The sequence below is a fragment of the Ambystoma mexicanum genome, chromosome 3p (genome assembly GCF_040938575.1).
Source record: "Ambystoma mexicanum isolate Mex_15411 chromosome 3p, UKY_AmexF1_1, whole genome shotgun sequence".
Taxonomy (NCBI): domain Eukaryota; kingdom Metazoa; phylum Chordata; class Amphibia; order Caudata; family Ambystomatidae; genus Ambystoma; species Ambystoma mexicanum.
The window spans coordinates 941800783-941826591 of record NC_090925.1 but is presented as its reverse complement, the minus strand read 5'-3'; the positions used below and the strand labels follow the sequence as shown (position 1 = coordinate 941826591).

Below are 25809 nucleotides of genomic sequence, written 5' to 3'. Positions count from 1 at the left end.
GAGTAAGATACCTCTTCAGAGGAGCAATAGAGAGTGCTGCAAGATACCCCTTGATTGTACCAACCTGGTGCCCCAAGTTAGCTAAGTGTAATAAAAATGATTACACCATAGGTGTATTGCATGTAAATCGATCCTCATTCTTATCCCTGCACCAGCAGCAAAATTTGTTCCAACGGCTGCAGTACAAATACTTTTTTACTGGCCTTCGGGCCGAAATCAAAATCTCCATTACGTCTTATGGGAGGTCCCAATCCCAACCTCTCAGAAATCATGCGTGAAGATGAGTTTTGACCTCTGGATGGAGAACCCGACCCTCCCCCTTTTTTCCTTCTTGAATGGTCCCGTACCAGCGCTGCATTGCTTCTCTGCACAGTGTTAATGACCCTACACCTCCTCTCTTGGTGAGGAGGTACATGGCCACTGTGTTATTCGTCATTATCAGGACATTCTTTCCCTGTACAGAGGGCAGAAAGGCCTTCAGCGCTAGTATAATTGTCCTCAGCTTCAAAAGGTTGATAGGTAGTATGGACTCAAATGTAGACCAACGACCGCTGATTGTCAGGTCATTGGTATGTGTTACCCACCCTGTGAGTGAGGCGTCCGTTTTTACCTTTATCTCCGGCCATGGCTGCCAAAAAGGTTCTCCTTTCAAAATGTTGTCCTCGCAGGCCCAACACAGGAGATCCTGAGCCACTGAACCTGAAGGAGATCTGACATATTGCTTGAGAATTGAGACCATTGAGCCCTGAGAACTCTCAGGGCCCAAATGGCAGAACCCGAAACTGATAATGAGAACCGCCAACGGCGCACCTCAAGTACTGTCTGTGCTGGTCATAGATTGGCAAATGAAATGAAAGTTCCAATGATACCATCCAGTTCTGAAGTTGGAGGGCCTGAAGGATCTGAGAAAGGGTAACCATTTTGAACTTGTCCTTCCTGAGGAATTTGTTTAAGTCTCTTAAGTCCAAAATGGGCCTCAATCCTCCGTCCTTTTTTGGAATTAGGAAGTATGGGGAGTACCAACCCTTGTTCGTCTCCGCTATAGGTACTGGTTCTATAGCACCTTTCTCTAGCAAGGTCAAGATTTCCAGCATAAGGAGCGGATCTGGAACTTTCAAAGAGTTGTTCCCTGGGGGAGGACTCTGAGGCTTTTTAAAAACGGAAGGCAGTAACCCTGGGCAACTGTTTCCAATGAGAATGCATCTGAAGTAATGCCTCGCCATTCTTGCAGATTCAGTGAGAGTCTGCCTCCCATTGGGGTCTTGTGAACTAAGACCACAGAGGTTTTGAGATGGCTGGAGCAGTGGCCGATGGTAAAGCAGTCGCTGCCTGGGTGGTTCTAGTACTTCTTCCCCGTCCACCAGTCCTTTTCCCCTTTCAACTGAGGAGTAAACGCAAAAGAACCTATCCCTCCAAGGTTTGCCGGTTTTGTGTTTGTCTAATATCAGCACCAAGGGATTTTGCTGCTGCTTTGGGGGGCTGCAGTTTCTCCAGGCTCTCGTCAGCCTTGCTTCCAAATAATAGTGTGCCATCAAAGGGCATGTTAAGCAGTCTGGATTGCACATCTGGAGCAAAACAGGATGCTCTTAACCAGGCAAATCTGCGCATTATTGTACCAGCCGCCATGGACCTGTTGATACTGTCAGTAGTGTCATGACCTGTCTGCAGGTATTCGCACATTGCGTCCTTCCCATCCTTGACTAGATTTAAAAATCCATCTCTTTCCTCCTCTTTGGGGATACGATCAGCCGCCATTGCTACACATTCCCAAATAGTATGAATACATCTGGTCAAAGTGCACGTAGCATTCATTGAATTTAGGGCCATACTTCCTGCAGGGAAAACGTTCTTGGCCCGAGAGTCGTAACACTTGTCATCTCTGTCTGGGGGAATAGTCGGGTAAGCATTTTGTTTTGAGGTTGATGTAGCCGCTTATACCACCAAACTTTCAGGAGTGGGATGCTTCGTCAGGTAACTAAGGTCACTACCGGACCCCCTTTATTTGGATGCTAATTTCTGTTAAGATGGATTTCTGAACTTTGACCCGGAGGGCAGAGGTTCGGAAGGCCAGCCTAGTTTCTTTGAACAGGGTAACCTTCTGGACAAGCCAGACCAATCAAGATAGCATCGGCGGCGGTCAAGACTAGGTCTCAGGAGGGGTGAGGGTGACTGAAAGACCTCAATGAGTACAGAGAGTAAAGGACACTAGAAATCACTACCAGACAGGTGTATATATATTAAAAGTACATGTCCATTTATTCAAGGCCTTCGAAGTTCAACACGGAGCAATTATCAATAGTAATACATCAAACCAATACAACACTACTATACCACATATATACAGTACCAAGTGGCCTAAAGAGTTAAAAGAACCGAATGGCTCCTTAACCTAAAAGGGAAGGAAGCAAGCAGTGCAAATAGTCTTTAGGCAATTCTCTATCAATCAATCCCTAACTGAATGGCACTCCAGTCCCTATGAAGAGTGGAGCCTAGTGCTCAACGTGCTGTTAAACGCTTGTGCACGCGTTAGTGCAGATGGGCGAAAACCGGGTCTCTAGCAGGGGCAGTGGACAAGGCAATGAAAAACGAGTTCCCACTATTCGTGGAAGGTCTCCCACCAAGGGCAGAACAAGTTCCAGGAGTTGGTAATGGGGCGGCAGCAGAGGCTACCTGTAGAAAGGTGAGTTGGCCTCAGAGGACACTTGTGCGTAAAAGTGGGTGGATGCGGTAGGCGCTACCGGTAAGGATTGCAATTACTCACCGACCCCCGGCGCACTCCAGACCAAACTTTGTCAGTCCAGTCCACTTCGGTGCAGGTTCAAATGCGGCAGTTGTGCGGCTCTGCGGCGTTCAGCGGCGAAGTAACATCAATGATTCCATGGCGGGACAGTGGCGATTTCTCCGCTCCTGGTGGATGGATCAGGCAAATTTCACTGTATCAGGCTTCAGGGCACAGAGGGGCACAGCAGCAAGGCACCTGTGAAGTTCATCACCACGGTTGGGCAACACGGTAACGACGTGTACTCCGGTTAGGGCACTCTCTTTATTCCAGACCTAGGAATGACAAGTGTACAAAATTCAGTGTGAAAGTGCCCCGAAAAAAGAGCTTCTGATCTACCAAGTTTCAAGGGTCGCCTCGAAACGGCAGCGGTTTTAGATCAAAGGTCCTGCGCAAGCTGGTCAGCCCACAGGTTGGCCCAGGAACACTTCCGAAGAGGCTTACTTGCAGGTTTGTATGAGGTGCCGTGAATAGTTGGTCCCACTATTCAAATGGGTCGAAGCGCCTTTGCAGACCTTCTAGTTCGATCAGATGCAGAGGGGTCCGATGGGACGACAGCAGGCTCAGGGTGCCAAACCTTCAAGCGGGTCACCAGCGGTTCCTCGACTCAGCTTCTTAGTTTCAGGATACTTGGATCCTATCCTTCGTTCAGTGAGAACTCAAGAGATCGACCTGGTGTGGGTGTTTGGGGCCTTCTCTTATCCAGAATCTCCTTTGCACCAAAACAAAGAGGACCCAATGGGAGATCTGCTGACATACAGGCAAACCAGACGTAGACCAATCACGGACCACGGTGGTCCCGGTAATTCATAGCACACTAGAGACTCTGGCACCCAGGATATGTATTGGAACTAGACAGTCCAGCCCACATCCTGGAGGCACACACACAAGACATGCAGAAGCCTGCGAAAGCGTGGAGTTTCATGGGAGAATGCAAGCCCAAATAAGGACTGACCAGGGTCGGCTCGACCTGGGGAAGGCAAAGGGGCAAGATGGCCAAAGGACAGGACAAAGAACCTTGTGGCATGGCCATTTTGGAGCCAGGCCACCTTCCTCTGCCAACCGCGCAAGAAATGGTTAAAAATATGTGAAAAGATAAGCTGCCACCAGCCCTGTCCAAGGCACATCTGCACTTCTAAAAAATCCTTTGAGGGAGTCTAGGGCCTGTGGTAATGAAAGGAAGACCCAAGCGCACAGTCCTCTAAGGTACCTTGTGCACTTGTAACATGTTGCAGAAAAGTTGCAACATTGAAAAGGACTAAGGGAAACAAAGTCTCCCAGTACTGACTGTCTTTTAGGGCATGTCAGTTTCCCCATAATAAAGTGAGCCCAGTGGAGTGCAGCTGAAGGCTGTGCTTCACTGGCAAAGTCAGACTATGGTGTTTAAACAGTAGCAAAAAGTTGGGGGTTTACACAACTGGAGGGAAAATTACACATAAATGGGAATCTTTCCTAACAATTTCTTATTCACTGTCGGATTTAATTCTGGCGTTTCCCAATTTGTACTTACTCTCCTTTGCAGTGCCACATGAAAAGAAAGAATAGGATCCTCCCGGGGTCCTTTATCTAAGATGTCAGTCAGATCCTCCTGTTTATATATTGGTGTGGGTCTTTTGCACCCCATATATTCCACCACCCTGGACATTAATTGTCTGTAAGACCCTTCAGCATGGTCAGTAGGGTCAGGTCTCCCAAACTCTAATTCTGGGGACGTATCTAGTCTGCTTGCATTTTGCAAGGACTCCTGTACATTTTTTATCCTTGATACCTCTGAGATCAAGGATTCAGAGACCCCAGACCAAAAGGTTGTGAATCCCCGGAAGAATGTTCTGCTTCCTCATAAATTGAAAAAAGTGACTCAAAGAAATCCCTTCTTGGTAATTGTGTATACATTTTCGGTAATCCTCGATGGCGTTGATGGCGCCGAAATCTTCGACGTCAAGGGTGTCAATGCTTTTGGCATCAAGGCCCTGTCAGGGTCCGATGAGGAGTCTTTTGGCGCCAATGGCCTCGACGACTTCTTCCTCGAGGAAGATTTGTCTCGACTCAAGAGATCCTTTAACCGCTCTCGAGGACATTTTTCCTGGCCTTCCGTGCATGAAGACGCACAGGTTTTGCCCTCATCTTTTTTCTTGTCGAGTTTTTCAACCTGGGCATGGTTTCATAAGTCTTCGAGGGGGTGAAGGCCGCATTCTCGAATAATTGCATAATTTTGACTCTGAACTTCTCCCACTCAGCTGGAGAGGCTGATTTCGTTGGGCATTTGACCTGTTCTGGGGAGGAACTTGCCGCCGAAGACGGCGACCTATGGTGCCTTTTCTTCGAAGGTCACGAAGATGACGAGTGGTGAGAACCACTGCGTGATCTCGATCTCTGTCTTTTTACGACGAGGATAAATATTTCTCGACTCGTCTGAAGACTGTCTTTTCGACCGGGTCGTCGAAGGGGATTTTGACCTACCTGCCTCAAATTTTCCTCTTCACTCTTTCAGGGCTTTCGTCATCATCTATAGGCAGGTCTTACTCAAAGTTAGTGTTAGAGGAACCGAGGCACCACAGACACACCCAGAGAGTGTTTGTAAGGGACATCTTTTCCCCCCCAATCCTGGCACGTCAAACCCCGATCTCTGAGTCGAAGAAGCTTATGACATTTTTAAGACTTTACTCGAATATTCTTGAGGGACCCGAAGCGCACTGTATACGAAGCGATAGCTTTCATGGAAAAACGGAACTGAAGCGAATGGTCGCTGTGCGTGCTTTATACCATCAATGGCGTCGACATTGAGGCAGAGGCCTCCGAGGGACATTGAATCGACAGACATCGACACACAGCACCCTCTGCTTGAAAAAATTTTGGAAATAACATAAAATGAGGAATATGTGGGAGGACACAATCCATTCGAAATAGTTCTACTACCCATAGCTACAATAATACTACTGGTGCAAGTGCTACATCTGATGCTGTTAGAACACTATATCTATTACTCGTGGTAGTAATAGTACTGCTACTACTACAATTACAGGTAATACTATTGGCAACAGTACTACTAGTAATAATACTACACAAAATGTAAAACGATTGGTTGTAGCAGTAATAGTACTGGCGGGGAGGGTTGCCCGTACAATGTTTACTTTACGCAGACGATTTAGTCTTGCTGAACTATACATACTTAGGTGTCAAAAATATGTTTGTAACCTTGTGTAAATAAGCAGAAGAGACTAGCTTAAAAATAAATATGGGGAAAAACTAAAATAATGGCCTTTTCATCAAAAAAGGCTCGACATCCCGATTTAGTCACAGACCTAGGTAAAATAGAATAGGTTGATACATATCCTTACCGCGGTCTAGATGTGAGCAATAACGCTACATATAAACATATAGTAGATATCAGAGCCCCAGGACTGACTCAATTAATCACAACTTTTGCCAGAGAAACAGCTGGTTTTTCATTAGAGGCAATCTTAAAACTCTACAAACAATGCTTCTGTCCAACTATTTTATATGGTCTGGAAGCATTGACAATGAAAGATTGGTCATGGCTAGACGTGGTAGAAGGCCAATTTTGGAGAAAGATGCTTAGACTCAAGCCGGCTACGCAATACAATACATATTTCTTGAGTGGGGTTTGACCTCGCTGAAACGAGCCCTGTTGGAGAAACGTGGGCTCTTACATTTAAAAATTAATTCAACTCTACTTTGTTTGTTATTGCGTCTATTGGAAAACAGAAACAGTTCCAATGTCAGCTTTGAGAAATTAACAGAGGTATTCTTCAAGACAATAGATTGGCATCCTGATTATTCCAGAAAAACTCCATGAGACACTGAAGCTAATCTTAACGAGGAGAATTGAGATTTGGGACTGGGTCGGTAACTATGAGCACCTAGAATCACTCCGCAGTTACAAGTAGGTTGATGGTGACACATAAGTACTTACAGACCCAACTATACCGGAGAAAATGCCTGTACCCCGCAGTCAGATTTTTTTGGCTGAGACTGCGTACCAACCAGCTCCCATTGTTAGCGTTGACCGGAGCACAAATGAAATTACCCCAGAATGAAAGATTCTCTAGAATTTGTAAGAAGCCTAATAACCTTGAGACCCCCCAACATGTATTCTCTGAATGTCCCGCTTTAGGAACAGAATACATGACAAGCATGGGGCATCTGGTAAATGACTATGATAGAATTAAAAGTGATCCATTTTGGACATATTTTCTGAACTCAGAGTCAGAGGTTAGTTACATATAGTTTGCTTTGAGGAGCTTTTTTGCTGATATCCTTGTGGCTGCACATTCGCGACCAGTCAATATTCACAATCAGCTTGAAAATTACTTTTTAGTAAGTTATGATTTAGTTGTATTGTCCTCTGGTGTGTCGCATAGGTGTATGCAATCACGGAGACAAAGAGCTCCTCCACTCCGTTAGTTAAAATAGAAAAGTTTATTGTGTGCTTACACCTTTATCTGCGCCAGTAGTATCTTTTATTCCTTATTATAACCTCTGGTGTTCATAGTATATGTAGAAATAACAGATTCCAATCCAGTCTGTGTGGAATATATTTTATTTGGCCCTTTTGGATGACACGTGTTTCGGCATTACACTATTGCCTTTTTCAAATCCGGGCTTTTCCCCAAGTTTTCGTAATCCAGTTATTCTGCTTCGTTATGGTGATGAATGGTTATTGGGGTTAAATCCCATCTGAAAAAAGTAGGGCTAGCCCTGTACCAACTGTGGATGTTAATCAAAAAAGTACTGAGTAAACCCAATCAAGAGTAACCGAAAATTAATTGAAAGGGTAGATGTAGATAATTTGCACAATAACGTTGGTATTAGGGTGAGACATGATTAGGTGAGGTAAAAATTGATTTTATTACCCCTTATTAGAGTTTATTGAATTTTATGCCTAGACCACTTATTTATGTAGTATGGCTTTAACAAGAAAATGAAATGCAATTAAATTCAAATGAGGTGAATTGACTTAGTTTAGTTGAGAAGATGAATTGTGTAGGTGAACAGAGATGCATTAGACAACTTGAAATAGAAAGATTTTGTGATCATGCTGTACTGATTGATTTTAGATTAGAAGTAATTTGTGTATCTTGTGTAATCATGTGACTTAGGTTTAAGATGCTTTTAGATGTTTAGATGCTTGTAAAAGTGTATTATGTTAATGTATGTAACTTTGTAAAGTATTTATAAAACTAAACAAATCAAGATAATAATCTTATTATTATTATTATTATTATTATTATTATTATTATTAATAGTACTGCTACTGGCAATAGTACCACTAGTAGTGGCACTGCTACTACTAATATTACTTCTTCTGGTCCTACTATTTATGGGGTGGGATGAGTAGGTGAATAAATATGCTTGTGTACAATAAACTACTAAAATACTATTGTTACTAAAACCGCAACTATTGCAGTAGCAGTAATATTGCTGTTAATGGTAGTAGTGCCACTACTGCTCATAGTAATGGTACTGTTTGTAGCCATACTATTACTAACAGTAGCACTACTCATTTTGTTACTACGATTGATGGGGTGAGCCAAGTAAAAAAAAGCTAGTATAAAATAATAGAAAATGCAACTTTTCGCTTTCTCCGCTATACCTGATGCGCAAACTGCAACACATCTTCTGTTGATGCTACTTACTCTTTAAGGGCTTAAAAGGACCACACAAAAGGGTGTTCAACCGTAGCAAGAACAATGCTCACAAAACGCTGAGAAAAGATAGATGCAATCATTTTATTTAGCTGGGAAATAACAGAAGCCAAATCAAGAATAGTTAGGAACAACATATTTAATTTGAATGAAAACTGTATGGCACTTGACAGGGGGGAATCCACCCTCAACAAGTGCCCATTTAGTAAAGACTTAAGCCTTGACTCTAATCTGAAGACTACAACTTTGACCACACAGCCCTACAACACAGATCGGCCACCGCGCAGTGCAGCATGTAGCACTGTGGAAATGTATTCAGTGCTTTACATAAAGTCACAAGTTACTCTGAAGCGTTTGCATTTACCAGTCTCACAATTTATGGTTGCAGAAATAAGTTATTCACCTTCTGGAGATTCCACTGCAGTATCAATGCGTTCTTTTAAAGGCTCAGACACTGCTTGAGGTGGCGTCACATCAAGAATTTCTGGAATACCACTGGAAGAGAACCGGGATGAACGCCTGGGCTTCTGATCTTTCTCACGATTAATTACAATTTTGTGCAATCTTTCTTCCTTTTCAACACTGTGCATAGGTTTCACTGGTTGCTCTGGCAGTATTGATGGGAGATCTAAAATGATACATAGAAAATTAAATTGAGTTATATGACAAAATAATCTCCTAGGCAACAGTGTAAACTGTTGTCTCTAGCCACTGCAATAATAACTAACAGAATAGGCTCTTGGCTTTTACAATCATCAGGCGGGAAATGCTCAAAGAGGAAATCATAAATAAAAATTCTAAGATGTACCCTTAAAATCATTTAATATGTCTGCTCCAGGGTGTGGGTCGCACCATGGCAGAAGTCCCCATAAATCCCTTGGTGCAGAAGTGACTGGTGAAGTGCTAAGCACAGGACCAACTCTGTCTGAGAAAGTTGACATGCAAAGCTGGTTGGTTGCGTTTGATAACAGCCCATTGCCATGCTATTCCTTCTGGCCATTCCCACTCCATCAAGCAATAACATCAAAATGTTGGCCTGCCAGAGTAATTCGTAAACAGTCTGCTGAGACTTAATGGCTTAATTGCAGAAGTAAATGCATTACTGGTGTAATACAAACATCTTAATTACGAGTGCCCTCAGCTGCTTGATTTATAAGTCCTGTTAAAAACAAGCATAGGCAAAGCCAAATGTTTTAGCTTGCGTGTGGGTTCTTAGGCATTTGCCAGCCATTATTATCATATGCCTTGTTAATCAAATTCTTTTCCAGATGTTGCCATCGTATGACCATATAGTCCAGTGCCTGGCAAATGCCTATCCTGTGCCAAGATAAAACAACACGGTTAGCATTGCCAATGCTTATATTTAAGTGCCCTAACACTTTACGTATTCTTTAATCCCCGTTTACAATGCGGTACCATCTCTCCATGTAAAGGACTGATGAAATTATTTTAAATCGGATCGAAAATCCAGGCTCATGCAGTCAAGTCTTCTTGTTTCCATCAGTTCTTTATTTTTAACTGTATGTTTGAGTGCATCTTTAGTAAAGCTTACTAGCTCTTTTTATAAATGTAAGGGTCTACCACTTGAAATGAGTAATACAATATTTTGATAGATGGCTTCCCATTTGAGCTAAAAACAATAAGTGTCCTGCCAAGGATTGGATTGCAACTCGCACAAGCAATTTATAACATCAAATGAGAAAAAGTAATCTCCAGTTTGGAAAGTTTTCATTGATCCCAACTTTAACATTTTACCAGGCTAAGATTCTACACAAATTGTTTTATGGCATTGAGCTTTATCCCCCCTGGATTATGGATTGGCTGGTCTACTTGGAGGGACTATTCTGGCGACCATTGCTCAAAATTCCAGGCTCGTTTCCCATTGCGGCTCTGAGATTTGAATTGGGAATGTATTCTCTTAAATGCCGAGCCCAATGGAAAATTCGACCATTCTTTAGTAAAAGGTTCTCTCCAGTGGAACATTCCCTCTTGTAAACCTAAAGAGCTTGACTTATCAGGCTGGATATGATTACATTAGGGACAACGTTACCTACTGCTTATAATTGTTGGAATCTTTGGGACTGAGTTCGAATGATCTTATTCAAAACAAGTGTCACATAAAAAAATGAATCTATACTGTTCTGACTGGGCTTCTCCTTTGGACACTATGCCCAGTTATCCGTCATTGCACCATCTTCGACTTGACTACAAGAATATTGGCAATTTACCCTGACAAATGTTTCAGGTGCAAGTTCCTAAAATGAAAATGTAATTTAATCCCAACGAGAGAGGTCCTTGGGAAATATGGTTCACTGATACTGGTAACGGTAATTTGCAGATTTTGCAATAAAGCAGGTCAGATTGAGTCTTTAGCATTTGCTGACCTCATGTGCTTGACTGCAGGGTCTGCGTTCGCAATATTTTAAATGATTTACTGGAACTTTAGAGCAGGACATGAAAGAAATGGTATGGGAACTATGTTTGGCTGGTCGTACAATTTCTTAGTCCTAGCAGACTTCAGGATTATAAAATCATTTCACTGAGAATTAGTATAATATACTTATGTACTGCTCAACATCTTGTAGCTTTTAGGATTTTCAGGAAGTTAACTTTATTAATTAATGTATTTTATCTTGGGAATGTTAAGCATTTAGAAAGGTTTAGTATGAATATGATAACAGTTCCTTTTTTTCTTTTTCAAGTGAATTTTAACTGAATTTCAAGTGATTTTTGCTTTTTGCTTTTTTGTACTTCTGTACTTTTATAATCGTATTGTATTGTGATACATATTAGTAATATTAGGTTTGTTTGTTTTTTATAGCTGAATGACATTTAAATACAACATTTAAAAAAAAAGAACAGATGGCTTCCAGAGCTTTTAGGTCCTATTCCTCCGACACTTTAAGCTGCTACTCTGAGAAGCAAGTACCTTACCCAGGGACATAGACTGAGGATAGCACTGGGACAATGCGTTGGTTTTGGAAACAAGACCACGCAGAGAGGTTCGAATCTCGGATCCGCGGTTTGAAACCAAACTCCAGTATGGTATTAGGCACGTTAAAAAAATATATATATATTAAATACAAATATTAAATTAAAATCTAACCTTTAAGTGGACACACACTCTCTTGCCCCATTTGTTGCGGCTCCTTGTTTTAAACATGGCATCACGTCTCTCTAGCCAGTCCCTCAGAACTACAAAGTGCAACTCTGTGAAATGTATTCATTTTATTTAATGAAAATAACGGGGAAAACAATGCATTTTTTGCACTAAAATGCTTACAAACCTTTTTCACATTGATATACAGAGCAGAGGACCAGTGTCCATAACAATGGGTGAGAGGAGGCAGATATAAGACAAGATGATGCAGGGAGGTAGATACATGAACCAGGGATAAGGGCAGCAGAGCATGATAGAGGAAATAGGAGGGGGAGGTTGTTGGCTGTAAAACACCCACTTCATCTTCTTTGGAGAATTCCCTTGAAACATCATAAAATATTTAATTTGCATAACCTAGACTTTGCCATACAAGGCATCTGCCCAGGTCATGACAAATCCTGAACATCTACTTCATCATATTTGTGATAATGTTCTATATGTATCCAACCCTACATTCCCAAAGTTCTATTTTGACCAGATCAACATTTCAGCAACTGGGGCCAAGGCGCATCTATACATTGTTGTCCGTTCCTATTTAGAACTGCATGTCTATTATGAATGCCGATTCTCTTTTTAGTCTTGGTAGTTAGGTGGCATACTTAGGGGAGAGATGAGATGTGAGGAGGGACATGAAGATTGTGGGTGTTTTGTAATGGACCCACTGTGAGGAATCTGAGCGCGTCCTCGCTTCTTTCCCCAAAATATCTCCCCCGCCCTCCTAGATGGCCAGGGAAAGACCGTCTCTTTCGGATCCTGACCTTGGGGGGTGGATATGCGAGGGAGGATCATCTGGGAAGAGGAGACTTGGGGAGTAGGGAAGAGGCACCCTTCGATGAGACACGGTATCCCCCATTTCCCTTTCATCAGGAATCAAATGTCCCCCAGGTTTTTATGGGATATTTCAAATCCCTTCCCTATTGTGTTAGAAAACAATTTCCCAATGTATACCACTATGGTACTGAGATGAGGAAGAGACCACATAGGAACTTCCATTCATCCTTTATTAATTCAGTCATAGACAAAAAAAAGTGTTGAAAAGGACTTCAAGAATATAAGTCAAATACCACTGTTATCAGCAAACGTGCACTAACCTTTTGTATCCAGTGGGAAATGCAGTGATCAAGGTATGTTAAGGAAATCTCCTTTACCATCTGGCCCCTAAATGGAACAGGAGGGCATGTGGCCAAAAGAAAAACCTCAGTTCAACAGAGAAAAAACCCAGGAACGCAGAGGTGAAGGCTACGCTGTGTGGCTGGCAAGCAGCGGGTGTTCCTCAATGTATGGCACAAAACTGGGTCCCTATCCTGATCGGCTGAGGTCCGGAAGTTGGAAGGCTCCAGCAGTGTGCCTCAATGGAATCCGAGAGAGTGCCGTAGGTTTGCCGAAATACTATTGACTTTGGGAGTTGCCGAAGGGAAGGGCAAAAGGGGCTTGAAAATTCTGGAAAGCAGTAAGAAAGGAAGCAGAGGTTGCTGGATAGTAGGGCAGAAAGCAGGAGCGAGGAAGAAAGTACAGGCATAGATAGGCGAAGAAGCAAAACGAAAGGAGCGAAAACTAGCGTGATACAGAGAAGTAGTAACGCACTAATCTACCTTCGCGGTATCCTTTTCTCCATGTCTGCATGTCCTGTGACTAGTGCCACGAAAGTCCAGCGGGCTTTGGAGGTACTGCAGTACCGTTCCTCTTCAATTGAAGACACCTATTCCACAGGGTCCAGGAAGGACGATGGATCCTGACAGTATGCCCCACTGGTGAGGTGCTAGGGCAGGGTTTCCATGGATGGGTTCTGTGGAACTTGCTCACCAGTACAGGGGCATGTACTGTGGAGGCACTTTACCAAGTCCGTTCAGCTGGTCCGTACCTCAAGCAATCGATCAGAAATGGCAAATGCCCCCTGGTAGTACCGAGAATCACATATCTCTTTAACCGCGTTTTCTGGACCATCAACGGTAGCCACCGGTGGAGGTGTTTTCCTTCCTTTTCTGCCAAACTGGTCTTTTACATGAGGTTTGAGTTGAGATTGAGACACGTGGAAGACCGGATGGTTTCTGTACCATGGCACAGGCAAAGAAAGGCAATAAACCACCGGACCTATGGGTGAAATAATCCTAAAAGGACCGAAATACTGATGGAGTCGGCTGTCTTCAAAGGAATTTGGAAGCTAGCCAGACTTCATCCCCCAACTTGGAAGACAGGTTCCTTCATTATTTTTAGGTCTGCATGTCGCTTAGTGTATGCTCTTGTGTTAGAGAGAGTTAACAAGGCCTTGGTATGAGCGGTCTTGATGTCTGTCACTAATGCAGTCACCGAAGGAATTGTGAGAAACCCGAAGGTGGCTCCCTACCTAGTCCCTAGGGATCTGTCATCCAGGTGTCAAGGACACAGCCATTGATATTGGATCCAGTTCCTGGGGTTTGACCAGTGAGGGAGGATCACCTGGATGGGGGTCCTCAGGGAATGCGATACTGATGGGCGAGATGCGGTATCCGCCTTCCTTCAATACCTGTTCCCATTCTACCACGTAGGACGTTCGAAAACACTGCCCTCCCCCCTTAACATGAACACTTTCGCACAACGGCCTAACGCCAGAGCCTTTTACCTGACATGTCCAAATACAAGGGTCAGGCAATTGTCGAGAATCACACACAACTGATGGCCCTTTCCCTTCCCCACAGGGATAAAAGGTGGAGCAAGAGAGCACAGTATGAGCAAGGCAGACCGCACGGCGAGACAGCTATCCAGATCCAGCATTACAAGAGGAGGAGAAAGGCACCAAATATCGAGAGGCTGACGTGGAGAGATACAAACTTGCCCTTTTCAACAAAACCCTGCGAACCCTCAGCTGAAGGATCGTAAGACCGAAGACAATAGCCCAAGTGTGCTGCAGCAGATGTCAACGGTACATGGAGCGTATCGACTCCCTGCGTCCCGGATACCGGCCTTGACTCCTTTAAAGAGGAAAGCCAAGCGGTTCATCACAGCGATTGAGTCGAGGGGAGAGAGCCGATAATAACCGATCTGCAGTGAATGAGTGTCACATAGTTGCAAAGTGAAAGAAGTTCAAAAGAACTGTAACATTGTAAAGGGGAGATCAGCTGCAGAAGGGGACCAGCACCACGTGGGTGCAGCTCTGAGAAACTCTGGTCAATCCCCGCCCGAGTGAAACTACAGATACCAGAAGGCTGTAGGAGAGCTGCAAAGTTAGGTCAGTGGTCATACAGGAAGTCAAGCGAAATCCCCGTACAGTCGAAAGCCTTTGATCTAGGAACTATAAAAAAAAAAGCAAGGGAAGCGAATCCTGTGAAAATGTGAATGTGAAGTTGGCAAGAGTGAACTCGGAAGAGGGATGTCCACTGGAACTGTTTAAAAAGACATTAAAATTTGTGAATTTCGTATCTAGCCTTTATTTACTGGATGAGTGGAGTGGGGCTTGAGCCAACCCTTCTTCCCCAGACCCTCCATGTCCTTCGGCAACGGGATGCCAGATCTGGATTCTGCCTTGACGGCGAGTACTTCTATAAGTACCCCCCCCCCCCCCGACTACGGCAGTTCCTTCTGGGCTGAGGGATGCCCAGGTATTCAACTATATTCAACTAGGCCAGTGATTCAATCATGAAATGCCCTCGGCGAAGAAGGCGTGTGCTGGTCCTCCTCATCAGTGTCTTGCTGTTCACCTGCGTTAGAAGGGGCCACTAGGTCTGTAAGCGTTAGGTCTGCAGCTGGAGTTCGCCCATGCGCTGGAACTACTGGAGGCATGGGCAGCGGTGGTGGAGGTAAAAAAATATATATATATCTTGAAAAAATGATCCTCGCATGCGGGCTGGGAGCGGTCCTGCACCAGCTGCAGTGGCGTGAAGGACCGTTGCCTGTCCCCACCTTGTGAGTACATCCCCTTGTTGTAGTGTGCTTGACTGTAAAGGTCAGGTATGAAGTGGTCCAAGTGACCGGAGTCATAGGAACGCAATCCGCCCGGGCCACAGGTCGTGTCTCTGCAGATCACACTTTTGGCATGCTTCTGTCCTGGTAGGGATCGTTTCCCGCTTTTGGGGGTCTGGCCTAGCCGCCATCTTGTCTGTGCGCTCTACCCTCTTGTCCATGCCTTCCGCATGTGGGACTGTGGCTGACGCGGGCCTAGGCTCAGCCTGCATGCCTTAACACATCGGCCATGCACCTCCGGCATGGGATTGGTAGGCTGTTGGGGCTGGTAGTACTGTCTGCGCTGCGTGTAGGTGCCCCCACAGGCGTGGGCCCGGTAACAAAGCAGAGCCCCTCGAGATGTGTCCCGGTACCAGAGCAGTAGGCTCCTAGGTGGAGGAACCGGTAGGGGCCCTTAGACAGCTTAGCCATTAAGCCAGAAGCTACAAGGGCCTCCGTGTCCTTCCTGCCGGTGCGAGGGTCCGACGGACCCCTCCCATCAATGAGCTTCTCTGGGAACAAATTCGACTGCCGCCTGCTTTTGAGAAGAGTTTGCCTACCTTCTTGGTCTTCATGCATACGTATTCCTTAATGCTCTCAGGCGGAGTCCTGGAGAATAGCCGTCTCCACCGCACAAGCAGGTTTCTGAGCCACCGGTGCATCACACGCCGAGCAGCCTTCCCATCCGTGGTCTTCCCGAAGGCAGAGCGCTTGCAGATCCGAGGTGGGAAAGGAACCGTCGCACAACAGGCACCTATAGAAGCCAGCCGCAGCCGACATGCACCGGTGAAAGACTAGGGCACCGGTGGACCGTGTTCACAAAACTTGAATAGTAGAAAAAGAAAAAGATTACAGAAAGCGCATGGAATTACAAGGCTTGAGGCCTCACCCAGGAGCGCTGGTCAAAGCAGTCTGCTCCCGTCGACGTGGAAAAGAGAACTGGGGTGTGGCGCTGGTGAGCGGGGTTAACCTAGTGCATGTTCCCAGGGCTGTGCCCTGCGCACATATAAATTTAAAGGGAAAGTGTCATTTTTCTGGTGCAAAAGATTCAGTTCCCGTCCTTAGCCAGGGAGCTCATACAGGATGGAGGAAAGGGGACAGGACATAGGAGTAAACCAGGGAATTCTTTAACTGCTTCACAACACGCCATGTAGGTATGTTGCAGGGGCACATGAGTCTCATTAGGAATTGTGATGGCAAGAATATTTTGATCCAGTTGTTGTCTGCCTCCCTGAAGTTTGTCTTCCCCCAGGTGGTCCTCCGGCAGATAGCCACCCCCAGGGTCAGGAACCTTCTGCCTTTCTCTGGCCACTCAAGAGAAGCTTCCCTCCAGAGAGTCAGTAACAATGTTGCTAGATTCGTCACTCCAAGCAGAAAAGGGTGTTTTTAGAGAGCTTGAATCAAAGTTTATTAGTCGTATACCTGATCCAACATAATAAAGGGTTCTAAATACAAGGTTGATGTGCTAGGATTGGTTAAACAATTTGAAAGTACTACAAACTAAATCATTAGCAAAGCAGTATGTTAAAAGTTTTTCTAGTTCTTTTACATAAAGATATACTTTTTCCCTGATACAGAGTAAAGATGGCTTTTTTAAGAAGTTCAGGATGAATTTGTATGCAACTAGAGGTGTACAGTCCACGACTGAAACTGGATAAGGAATAAAGTTTTGTAGGTTGTGCCAAGAGGTATGTTGAAAATTAGTTCCCCAACGTCAACATTGTTAATGTACATTTGTTAGGAATGCAGACTTGCTTAAGACTTAGGAGTTGTAGCAAAGATGTGTTTGTGGTTGACAGATTTCATGGCATCTAGCGATTTCAGCTTTTTGGAAACTGTATAGATCATGTTTTAAGAATTTTATGATACAAATCGGTGGTAAATAATTTTATGGTTTATTTTTTATATTTTATTTTCAACAGTGCGTAAAGCCTTTTTTTCCATCCATTTCACACTTTAAATTAAATAAATGATGTATGCAAAGAAGAACTCTCAACAGTACTGACACCATCTTGTTGGTTTCTACAGGCAGATTTACCAGATGATGCCGACAGGGCAGACTGGGGAAGGAGGCCTCACAATCCCAAAGACTTAGTTAAACTGGTAACAATGGACCTTTGCGAGACATGTCCAGTAGGGGATAACAGTTGGAAATGGATTTGGGCTTCCGAGCTTTGGTAAGGACACTAGTCTGTACCCCTAAGCCTCACAGCCTCCAATCATCCAGAATATCCCCCTATCGCAGCGTAAGTGTTGTGATTTGTTGTTTGCAGATGTACCATCCCTGAGCCCACAGAATGAGTTAGGGCACTTTGAATAGAGTTGGAGAGCAGGAATGGCCTCAAGTGTAGACGACCAATGTATTAGAATTTGGACTTGCAACTAGTTTACTCCAAAGATGTTAGGGATGTCGGTCAAACTATTGGCCGACAGGAACAGACACTGGCACTTGCCAACCAAATTAGAACCAGATATCTAACAAGGTTAAGGGAGTAACCAGCACAAAAGACAGAGGGTAAGCATGGGCAGAAGGTGCCAGAGCTGGTCCAAGGTTGGCATTAGGGTCTCCATGGGTTTAGCTGAATAATTTCTGCTGGCTTTTACCAGCAGGGTACACTGGTATTTCCTTTGAGCAAAAGGAACAGGAGGTCATGCAATCCCACAGAGGGTTGCCTGCAGGCCAGCCTGAACTTTGTACTTCTTGAACCAATCAGGAGAACTGATAAAAGCCTGGCCCGGGGCAGAAAGCAAATTCAGATTCAGAGAGCATATCAGAGGTAAGATTTGCAGTCCCGCTCTGAGTGACAGTCAACTGGGAAGTCTAAGGCAAGGTCAGGTCTATGGAGAAAGGGGCTCGACAGTTGAGCAACTTTCTATATTAGGATTTGGAGAAGTAATTGACTTAGCTATTACAGGAGGCAGGCACCCCCCTTTCAGCTTTCTTCCACCACCGAAAAAACGTCCATAACACCAAAGGTACACCTTAGTAACAAACTTGGTACTGCACTCTAGAACAACTTGGACATTTTTTTTACAGCAAAATGATTTATTAGGTTAACAATCTAAATATCATGCATGATATCGCTTCTCCTGGAGCCGGACCTCAAACTGTCAGCACACCTGTTGGGTGCATGTGATTACTTAAAAAAATAAAAAAAACATTTTAAATGGTTAATTTGCATTTCTCGTGGCAGTGAGATCCTAGACAATCTTTGAAGAGTTTCTACAACAATCCACCAGCATTCTAAAAAGAATGTGAAAAAACAGTGGCGTGTTGAACAGAGAAAGTGAAATATTAAGTAAATACTGAAGTATTCACACCAGTTCAGCAACTTTATTCATGAGGATTTTGAGATGGAATTGATTTAACATTAACGGGAGGCAGGCACATCTTTAAGGAATCTCTAGAACACCGAACTAAGCAATAGTACCCAATGCCACAGTGAACTCTAGGATCAATGTGTGGTACTGTGCTCTGGAACATCCAGGTCTTGTTGTTTCATTCAAATTAGTTATTGAGTCATCAATAAGTCTGAAAATCACACCAAAATATTGCTCCTTTGGAGCTAGACTTTGAACTGTCAGGACACTTATTGGAGGCAGAACATCCTCTTGCCCTGTTCGAATCTCCTTTTCCGCTCCCTTTTTGGGGGCGGGCTCTCCTGAGTAGGTAGCTGTAATGCCACTAGGAGGCAGGCAATAACAGATCATAGAGGAGGAGCAGCATCTTCTGCTGTGTCTTTCTCAAGTACAACTAGCAGACCACTATGGACAACAAAATCTCCTATGAATCCAAGAAATGAAGATAAAAGGGGGAAATCAGCAATGGGAGCAGCAATGCTGTATGTGTGTGACAAATTGCTTGCCCATATTTATGAGGCATTATTAAAACACCTAGGTTTACATGAGTAATTATGGTAACATTTGCTGTGCATTTTGATGGGTGACATCTCAAGATGAGCTGTGAAGGTCATCATAATTACTTTTAGGACGTGCATACATTTACATACATAGAAAACCAATAATATGTTTTGAAACAAATCGTTGCCAAAACGAAGTAAAACATCACACAATGCAAAGCAGTTCAAACAGGAACAATACAAATCATCCCTTTAAAGTAGCATTTAGTCAAATCTCTACCCATCTTAAACTACTCTAGTGGTGCATGCAAAATCATCAATGCTGTAATAACTTTATACAGGATGTATTGTTCGTGTCTAACAGTAGATGACAAACCAGAGCACCTCTCTTGCATGTATCTTAATTAACTCTGGAAGCCAGTAAAGCTCAATCCATGCAGACTTACCAAAGGGATGAAGGAGGCAAATCACCAACCTTTAGCACTGCAACATATAGATGGGAATGTCTTTATAACACTGCTATTGCAGGTAAAGAAAGAAAATCTCATTTCATGGTCGCAACCCGGTTTTGTAGAGTGCTCATCTACCTTACATAATAGCTTTGTCATTTTTAGCTTGGCAAAAAAATATAGCAAAGACAATAAATGCAGGGCATTTGCCGACATAGTGTCAATAATTATCGGTAAAACTTTAGAAATGATGTATTGCTCAGACGTTCTTGCAATGCATCATGTGTCTATTGTGAAACCTATGTTCAAGTTTGGACAGGAGCTGTCACAAAGTCACATTCCGGAGGCTAGGGGATGGGCCCACGTGCTCCTGGGTGTTGGGAACTGCAAACCGCTCCCCGATTCAGGACACAAAAGAGGTATATTTGAGTGGGCAAGGATGGATCTCGCTGGTCCTCCACCTCATCCCTATCCTTGTGTGTAGCCCCAGTTCTCCAAACTGGAAACCTCTATGGCTGCCTGGCAAGGAGAGGAGTACTTAACTCAATTTCAATTTAAAGCAAGCTGCTCGAAGTGCCTCCCATGCTCTTTCTTCAGCTAAGGAGTGTTCTAAATGACGCTCACTGGAACGACTCCCTAAAAACGTACCCCAACACCCTTTCAACAAATATTAAGCTCCCCCGAAACAACAAAAGGCCTCATAGCATGCATGTACAAATCATTAATCTCAAGAGGACACCTCCAGCGCCCATCCTCAGAAGCCAAGTGGGAAACAGAGTTGGCAATAGCAACTCACCCAGAAATATGGAGAGGCATATATAAAGCAGTGTGGATGTCATCCATTTCCATGCAATATAAAATGCATAATGCACGGCTACTGATGAGATGGCATTACACTCCCTCAAGGCTGTCCAAAATGTTCCCAGGCACATCTCCCTACTGCTGGAGAGACTGTGGAGAGCGTAGCGATTATTGGCACCAGTGGTGGAATTGCTCTAAGGCACAGGTCTATTGGAAGGAGGTGCTGGGATGGATTCAGGCCATAGACAGGGTTTCCAGGGAACTAACGGTGACCCTGGTTTTGTTGGGGGTGGAAGCTGACAGGGAAGATTCATACAACCTGTTGATACACATGCCGCAAAACCTGTTACTAGCAGCTAGGGTATGCCTCACCATCAAATGGAAATCAGCAGCACTTCCCTCAAAGAAAGACTGGTTAATTAAAGCACACGCCATATACGAAATGGAAAGCCTCACAGCCGCTGTACATGAATCCCGTAGAAACATAGAAAGGTTGCCCTTTCTAGAATATTACACAGCATATTGGGAATCCATAGACTAATCGATTGAATCCTCAATTAACTAACGAGCTAGGCCTAGGACACAGCCCTGTGAAGTCTGTCATCTTGTAGCCATGCGCTACATATTCATAGCACACACCGAAGTGCAATAAGCACTGTTGGTATCCAGTACATGAATCTGACTGTTTGTTATTTTCTCTGTCCTTCATTCTTGTTCTCACAAATAGGGAAACCAGACGAGTGGGGAAGGGGGAGGACAGTGGGGGGGGGGGGGGGGGGGGGTCAAGGGGTGCGGGGGTTTAAAACACAAGTTTCACAAAGAACACGGTTTCACGCCCCATAGGTGGGTGAGGGTTCATTTTGCGGTTAAAGAAACTCTTCAAGTAAGAAAGATTTTCTTTAAGGCCCCATGGCCATAGTCCTCGGGTAGATCTTCCTAACTCAGGCAGTACTAGTGATTCTTTCAGGTTCACCATGCTCTCCAAGAGGTAGCCGTGGTGGAGCAGCACCGGTCTAACTGGTGGAGTGGGGTGATACACAGGTACAGTACACACTTGTTAGGGAGAATTCTCATTATATGGCTAATTTCCCTCACCTAGTGAGTCCCCCAGCAGCTTTGCTGGATTTCTGGAGTTTATTTTTTCCACTTGGTAAGAGTGTACCCCTTTTTCCCACCCTTACCTGTGTTTTGCCATGTGTATTTCATCTGTTTTTATGATTGTGGACTCTGGAGTACACCACTTCAGTAGCCTCCTTCTTTTGTGTGTTACACAGCAGCTTCAGTGCAGTGACACAGGGTTGTCTTTTAGACTTCCCACCGATTCCATTTCGGAGGCTGACTACAGTCCCCCAGAAAAGGGTAAAGTTGCCATTTACTTTACTTAGTCAAATAACCACAGATCCAGTACACCCCATCTTACATGGAGTACTGGAAAGGGTTAATCCTTAGCCCATTTTATCTGTACCTCCTAGAGCATTGTTTTGCTCTTGTAACATTTAGACTTGGCTGGTGGCAGTGGTATCTACCCTAACATTTCTACCACGATTATACTATATAAACGTGGTATTGTTTAAGGCTATTCTATTAGCCAAGAAAATAAACTCGCTTGACCAAATACTCTTTCTCTTGGCTCGGGTCGGGTTTATTCGCCATTTCTTTTTGTTAAAGTCCTTCTTGTGTTATACTTTGCGCGGCAAACCAGGTTTGCATTCTTTGTTCTGCCAAGAAGCCCTCCTCTAGGCGCCTGGGTGTCTAGGTGGGCTGAATGTGAGGGAGGGGTAGTCACCACCTGCACATCCTAGGGAACCCAAGTCGCACTTTGCCATGATTGGCTGAGGTGGTTGTCCGGGCTGGACAACCCCCCTGCTGCGTGATTGACAGCCAGGCTGTGTGAATGGGGGATTTTCGCATAAAAGGCGGGTATCTTGGGCTGGAAGTAAAAGTCACCACTGGAACTACAAGGAACCGAAGAGAAGCGAAGAAATAGACGGCTGCTGCACCTATCCCGTCCCCGGTGAAGCCCTGCTGCAGTCCTGAGCTATCTACCCTTCAACGACCAGCGAAGATCCAGTCCGGAGTCTTCTTCCCTTGAGCCTGGTGGGAATAACTAGCTCATCTTCCACAGCCAGAGGATCCTCTTCGTGGTCGAAATCGCTGCACACTGCTGTAGTGGTCCGGATAGCCATCTGAAGAGCCTCTCCTGTTTTGAAGGAGCGCACCTTTTATTCACTGTCGCTGCTGCCGGCTTCATCCCTGTGTGGTGCAGACCCTTCCAGACATCCTACTTCGTGCCGAAGCTCCAGGAACCGTGGGTCTGCAGGAAACTGCCAGGAACAACTGCCGTGGCACCAGCTTCTTCATTGAATAAGGTACTGTGTTCTGCTTGAGGAATTAGGGTGAATCTCTTTTCTTCTCCTACAAGGCTTGCCCTTATCTTCCCTCCTTCTTCTAACTTTTGCTTCCTCTATTGACAATATCTAAGTACTCCTAGCTACGTTGAATCGTGAAATGTCCGACTGTGTGATCCTCGACAACAGGAACCCGGTTTCCCTTGACACTGGCTCCGGCCTATTGACTCTTGAATTCCTGTCAACGAGTGTTCTCTGATTCTGTCTGCCTTGACAAAAGTATTGCCTATGATTTTTGCCCCCAACTCTCTCTAGTTAACTCAGGTGCTAAGTGTGTTTTTGCCCTGGTAACATTCCTTGCTGCGGATACGCGTATCTTTAGTAAGACCGGACTGTCATTACTGTCAAAAAGTGGTTGCATATGTATTCCCGGTAACATCTTTTGTTTCACAACACCGGTTCGTTAAAACATAGTGTACTTACCTTGAGTTATACCGTACAAAGTGAATTGGTTGGTTGTAGTGTATTTTCCGTGTGGTTTTGAATTAATAGCAGTGTTGCGTTTATAACAAATGGTTTAAAAGTAAATGTACTTATATTTTTTACCTGAAACCTTGAGTCAGTGTTTGCTTGAGTCACAGTAATTGTGGTCCCTTTGTGTAATCTCTGCTACTGCTCATATACTCTTGAGATAAGCCTGGCTGCTCCGCTACTGCTACCACTTTAACATAGTAGTACAGGCTTGTACCAAAGGTGAACTTGTATTACCACTTGTAGTCTTAATTGTGTGTAGTGGTCCCTAAGGGCACTGCATAGGATTCTGCCGAACAACACTTTAAAAAAGTGAAGAGGACGGCCGCCAGGGGGCGCATAGATGGGAGGAAGCAAACTAAAGCTTCTCTGTGTCCCTGGCCCCGTTAATGGGAAAAGGTGCCCCCACTTGCACGGATCAAAGTAACTACCACATCTGATGAGACTCCCACCTCAGGGACCAGACAGTGAGAGAAGATTTAAGCAAAATCGGTGCCGGAATCACTGAGAAACACTGACTGGACTGCGACTGTGGCTTGCGCCTGAAAGGGAAGAAGAAGCGAGCCTTGTCTGTTCCGTGGAGGAAATCACTGAGACAGACAGCGGACGTAGCAACCCAAGTCCACGGTCCCTGCGGAGCTTGGCGAATGACAGTGCTGGTACAATAACTGCGCCCCCCTTCCAACGATTACACCGATTGTGGAAGAGACCGGAGATCGATACGCTGTGGACAACCGAGGTCAGTCTCCATGATATATGTTGATGCCGCCGTAACCAGGCCCAACAAATTAGAATCACTTGCACTCACCCGTGTAGACCTCCACAAGCAAGCAGGTGCTCCGACTCACGAAGGAGGGGGAAGTGAATGCGGATCGCCCGAATGACCATAAACAGCTGCTCACCCCGCCCGGACGCGTAGTGTGCCTCCTCTTGTAATAGCACCCGCTACGGAGCCGCTCCACAGCCTTGTCACAGGGCGTGTTCAGCAAGTCTTCAGGGAACAGTGATGCCACCACCCCCTCAGACATAAACACAGCGCTCCCCTGCACATCAACTGCCACAGCAGTGCCCCACAGCGTAACACAGCACAGCACTGTGCACCTGATCTCCCAGGCCGAGGAATCAGCGCGGCCCATGTAGTAAACGCGCAGGGCACACCCAGCTACTGTCCGACACCATGCCGAAATCCTACAAACAATCTCTGGACGACCACAACACTCAATAAGGAGATCCCAGTGATCATAACGGAATGTGGTGCCGGAATGTACCTAATCGCCACCACATCACTGCCAACACAAAGCACCTCAAACAAACAGCTGTTGTGTTCACATGATAACGGGAGGGAACCCTGGCATGAGCTCTAATACTATCTGGGCAGCGTGAGCTCCCCCTCAAGCGACAAGAGCCAGCCCAGGAGACCAAGTGAATTTGTTGCACTGTGGAATAAAGAAGAGTTCATTGGAGAAACCGGACCCCGGACCCTCTCCCGCACTGCAGAATATACACGTGCCCGAAAAGGCAGAACCCCAGACAACACAGACACATGTGGTCAAGCCCAAGGACATCCGCTTACGGTCAAAGGTGCCCCAACATCTCAACAGAGACAGCAGAGGTGTGTGGCCCCTGAATCGGGGCGTGTGCCCGCCTAGCCTTAATATTCGAGGCAAAAAGCAGTCTCCTGGAGCAAACAACGGGGCAACCCTAACATCGGGACTGTTGCCACATCGACCAGAGAACAAGCAACTGAACCAAAGGTCTAGAGGCACGCAGGGCCTCGCCACTTTAACTATTCGTGGTGGCAATAACTGAACGCCCTCTGCACCCTAGGAAACCACACTCAAGGCCGCAAAGCACAAAGGGGCCAGGACGCTGATCGGGGCACCCCCTACCGCCCTGGGTTTAGGGCACAAACCTATGGACCACAAACAAATGCTGGCAGCATTTGCATACTCTGGGAAACAAGGCCGCTGTGACACCAGAATTGTGACAACAATGGCCTCAGGGAGTCAAGACCTAATGGTGACCAAAGGAGACATTGCATCTCTCCTGGACGAAATAAGGGGCATGATGGCAGACATAGGGAGCAAAGTGGATAAGATCAATTCTAGAATGGACAAAATAGAACAAAGACTCCAAGAGGTGGAACACAACCAGTCCTCTGCAGACATCATCGAATCACAAATAGATGTACAGCTTATTGAAATTGAAAGGCGAGAAGCGGACATGATACTAAAAATGGATGATTTCGAGAACAGAGAAAGAAAACCTCTGCTTTTTTGATATTCCGGAGAAAGAGGGTG

The 25809-nt window shown here is 45.0% G+C and overlaps 1 protein-coding gene across 3 annotated transcripts in view; it reads right to left on the bottom strand.

The window, feature by feature from the left end:
- PHF20 (PHD finger protein 20) overlaps nt 1-25809 on the bottom strand; it is a 2392123-nt gene that overhangs the window by 1418324 nt on the left and 947990 nt on the right. For all 3 annotated transcript variants that reach the window (XM_069652246.1, XM_069652248.1, XM_069652247.1), the window contains exon 10: nt 8849-9073. In XM_069652246.1, the coding sequence (XP_069508347.1) occupies nt 8849-9073 (225 nt within the window). The remainder of the gene's footprint in view (nt 1-8848; nt 9074-25809) is intronic.